Raw genomic sequence first — 4,674 nt, forward strand, 5'->3', positions numbered from 1 at the left:
AAGAAAGGACTTATAGGTGTAAAAGTTTTAGATTGAGGTATATTTGGGTACCCTCGTATTTTCGCAATCGCGTCCTTACGCCTCTAAATCCCAGCAGGACTCTACGCATTTGATTCCCTTAGATGATCTCACCCACAACTAAGAGTTGTTACGACCCAAAGTCGAAGACTTAATAAACAAATTTGTCTCACACAAAAAAGTCTATTGAATAGATAAATCTGTCTCCCACAGAAATACTTACAAAGTTTTTGTTCCGTATTTTAATAAATCAAGGTGAACAGGAACCAATTGATACACCAGTCTTATATTCCCGAAGAACAGCTTAGTAATATCAATCACCTTACAATAACTTAACTATATGGTAGTAGAACAAGATATTGTGGAATCACAAAGAATAACTTACAATAGCTCTCTTAAAAAGATTTCCAACGATATAAAATTTGTAAAATTGCAAGGTGCGGATTTTTAGATATGTTATATCCGAGTTGCGTTGCCAATTATACCCCTGATGCATAACCCGTCATGCGGATGCATAATCCGTCATGCAAACATTTTTGATAATTTCATACAATTATGGGTGTCACGGAACTAAAAATTAATTGTGGGTCTGATAATGAGAATATTATTTTTTTTGGGTCTGCGCCTAAGTTTACCGCAAAATACCCACAGGAAAAGAGTGTACAATACTCGTGGTTATTTACAAGCCAATCAAAACTCACCATTCTCAATCGAACGAACAAAAACAATATAATGCACGCGGATCACGTACCAATCAACGGTTACAACTCATATTTTTAGCTTTATTTACCAAACAATTTCTCAATCTTAACATGTCTCATCTCAACCAATCAGCTTCAAGAGTTTCTAATCCAACGACCATAACAAGAAAAACAAACTTCATACGGATTCATAATCTAACGGTAAATATCCAACCAAAGAAAGCACAAACCCTTATGTCTTCCTTCGATCCGTAAACTCTTATATAAACCAATCAAATTCGAGTATTTATAATCTAACGATCAAAACAGTAAACACAACCCTCATACGGATCAGACTCCAATCTAACAGACATAATTCGACCAAAAATGCTATAAATACCCCCATCTCTACTAGGAATCAAACACACAATCAACCGTTTTCTCTCAAATCGATTTAAACATTTCTTCGCAGAGAAATTTCTGAAGAGAGAAAAATGTCAGGAAGAGGAAAAGGAGGAAAGGGTTTGGGAAAGGGAGGAGCAAAGAGGCACAGGAAGGTGTTGAGAGATAACATCCAGGGTATCACTAAACCAGCCATCCGAAGATTAGCAAGAAGAGGTGGAGTCAAGCGTATCAGTGGTTTGATTTATGAAGAGACTCGCGGTGTTCTTAAGATCTTCTTAGAGAATGTGATTCGTGATGCTGTTACCTACACTGAACATGCCCGGAGAAAGACTGTCACTGCTATGGATGTTGTCTATGCTCTCAAGAGACAAGGAAGAACTCTCTACGGATTTGGGGGTTAGGTTTTCTATTATGTTGTGTAAAGAAATTAGGGTCTCAATTTGCTGTTATGGGTTTCAAGTGTTACTGGAGATTAACTTGATGAATGTGAAATGTTTGGAGTATGAATGAAAATCACCGTTATCTAATTGTTTCTGTTTCAATTCTGTGTCGATTTACTGAGTTTACCTTAATTTGTTTCATAAATTTCGCTGCTCTTCTATTTGTGTATTTTAACTCATATATTGCCTTCCTAAATTCTTTCTTTGATGAAGATTTGGGTTAGTATCAAATACTGGATTTAATTTCAAAATTGATTCCTTATCCAATCTTTGCCACTTTTTTAATTTCTCTATCAACAAATCGAGGAAACTAGTACCAACTATGAGTTTGAATACTAATTGATTCGTTTGTCGAAAGTACTTATTTCGTCAAATTTCTCCATGCTATTCTTCTCGCATAACAAGGGTTCTTGTGCAATGAGATCTGTGTAGATAATGGCCGTTTGCAGTAAGCTATCAGTTGGTGATTTTTATGCTTTTCCTGTTATTTTAAAAGATTGTAGGGATATAGTCGATGGATAGAATGTACATCGTTAGGTTCTGAAACTTGGGTACTGCTTAGATTCGTCTATAAATTCTTCTTTGATTCATATGTATTCGAAGTTTGGGTTTGTGAGTGATGCTCTTAAAGTGTTTGATGAATGACTGTTCTTGGAATACAATGATATCTGGGTTTTGTCAAATTGGGAATGCAGTAGAAGCTTTAGAAATTGAAGGATTTAGATTGAATAACATGAGTATCTCAAGTATACTCCCTGTTTGTGTTCCACTCGGGGAAGAATTGAAGGGGATTCATGTGTATGTACTATGTAAGATTCATTTAATTGAAGAATTGGGTAAATCAGCTTCAGATTATTTTTTTTTGGAATTGAATGTGATTTTGATTCATGTGTATGTAAAATTCATAAAAATGTGCCAGATTACAGTATTACAGGTGTGCCTTGAGCTGCAATTTGAAGAGTCCTCACAGCCGCATGAGATGATTGATTGCATATATCGTGGTTTTCATCAACAAGATTGCCTTGCTAGAGTTCCAGCTCTTGATCATGTTACTTCAGCTGATGGTGACAGTGTGGTTCGACTTTGACCTCTCGAGGTATTCTTTTCATTTATCTTGTCCATCATGCTAATATATTCTACACTTTGGCGGACTGCACACATTGCATGCTTAGATTGATTTTTGGTTTGTTATCTCTGATCTCCATCAATTCCGGGGTATTATGACATTGGGCATTTATCGTGGTGACATTTTTTCTGTATTTCCTTTAACATTCATGACAAAATTTGCATTCTATCTATGATGAACAGGTGAAGGTGGGAATGTTCCACGTTACTCAACTTTGGATCAACCAGTGGAAGCATCTCAGCTATATCAAACACCCCATACTCATCCACATCCTTATCAGAAGAAAAATTTGCAGGCAGAGGTGCACTTGGAAGGTTTCGTTGCTTTACTCTTACATAGAGTAGCTTACTGCATTTTATCCGTGCTGTTTACTGCTGCGGAACTGTTATCCTGACCTCACCTTCTGTAGGTTTCTTAAATGTTATATTAGCCTAGTGTTGACTCATGGGCACGGTGATAAGTAAAAGATTGGCCCATTGTTTACAGTTAGTGTGATTGTGTTAACTGATTCTAATTTTTGAAAGCTTTGCCGTTCTCCTAGAGTTTCATGTAGACCCCTCTCTCTGAAGCAGAATGTTTTTTTTTTCCTACCGCAAGTTCCCTGACTACCTGCTGCTGTGAGCTATTCCTGTCCCACTGGAATACCCTAAAACATTATAAGATTTTTGCTGCAGGCAACAAACAGACACCACCTGTACACAACTGCTCTGTTTCACCCTTAGTCACTAAGTAGAAATGATAATCTATAAAGTGCCTTCATTGAGATTATCTTCCTTGATCTACTAAACATTTTTTGCCTCAAACCGTCAACATTGTTATATCCACATTTTTTAGTTCTATGCAGGGGTTAATTAGTCTTTGATATGTTTATGTTATCCTTTACATCCTGCAATTTATTTGTTTTACACCTGAAGTTATTCAAAATCTGTACATATTGCAAAAACATATAATGTCTCTTCCAGTCTTTTTTTATCCTCCTCCGATTAACGTGTATAAGATTTTCGATTACTAAGTCCTGTATGAGCACAACACAGCCGTGTTTAGTTTTAGCATTCTAAAACCGCTCGTTTATTAAAACTTTGCTACTGTCTGGGGCTCTAGGCCTTAAAAAAGTGTCTTTTTTAGATCTGTTCTCTGCTAAAACTACTGTTGCACTCTGCAACTCCAGGCAATATGCTGAAATGCGGCGAATCCGATGAAATGGGACTGAGATATTAGTTCCCTGCAAAATGTGTAAAGTTCCTGCCAAGCACCGGTATGTTGAGCTGAGAGCAATTTGTTTTATGGTTTCCGATGTCTTATCTTATTAACGCCGTACGGCCCACATCTGAATGTTCTGTTGCAATTGGCCATCTTAGGTGATATTATGTTTTGATTGAATTCACTTTCTCTAATTCTTTCCTAGGTTCCAGCAATTGCTTAGATACAGCACCCCACCCAATCTGATGATACGGGACCCTTCTGGTTTTGTGATGGATGCGTACAGAAACATTGCTAGAGTCTGAACAAGTTTAGTTACCAACCAAACCAATGAACCATTATACAATGCGAAGGAAAAAAAGTACCACAGCAGCAGAACAAAATGAAAGACAAATTTGGCAACTGCGATCAGCAATTCTGTCTGGAGGGATGATTAGCAACCAAATCTAGTTCTTATGCAAGATGAGTTAGAGACTAACCAAAGAAATTATTTTGCAATTCACTCTGTTCAATTAATGCATGTAAAATTTTCTTGGATTCTCTGTAATGTATATCTTTTGACCGTCAGAAGCATAGATAAACCATGAGATGTCCTGAAATCTGAATCAAGATCCAAAAACTTGAGGCATGAGTGCTATCTTCCCAAGTCACAGCGAAAGGTTGGCTATTGCATGGGATTATTAACACCCCACCCAAGACTGCTATTCGGATTTAAAAACTTACCGGGTTTGTGGGGATCGTCACAATGCTACTCTACTAGTACTGAAGATTACTGAAAGAGAGATCATTGTGACGGATTCTAACC

At 37.1% G+C, this 4,674-nt stretch overlaps 1 protein-coding gene across 1 annotated transcript; it reads left to right on the plus strand.

Annotated features, from left to right (window-relative positions):
* The first annotated feature begins 1,103 nt into the window (after positions 1-1,103).
* LOC113346098 (histone H4) lies at positions 1,104-1,645 on the plus strand. The gene has a single exon (XM_026589680.1). The coding sequence runs from the start codon at positions 1,193-1,195 to the stop codon at positions 1,502-1,504; it is 312 nt and encodes a 103-aa protein (XP_026445465.1). The 5' UTR covers positions 1,104-1,192; the 3' UTR covers positions 1,505-1,645.
* Positions 1,646-4,674: the final 3,029 nt, after the last annotated feature.

This window comes from Papaver somniferum, unplaced genomic scaffold, assembly GCF_003573695.1.
Source record: "Papaver somniferum cultivar HN1 unplaced genomic scaffold, ASM357369v1 unplaced-scaffold_9227, whole genome shotgun sequence".
NCBI lineage: Eukaryota > Viridiplantae > Streptophyta > Magnoliopsida > Ranunculales > Papaveraceae > Papaver > Papaver somniferum.

Bases quoted from the DNA above. Each gene is read 5' to 3' on its own strand.
- LOC113346098 (XM_026589680.1), top strand. From the start codon at position 1,193: ATGTCAGGAAGAGGAAAAGGAGGAAAGGGTTTGGGAAAGGGAGGAGCA.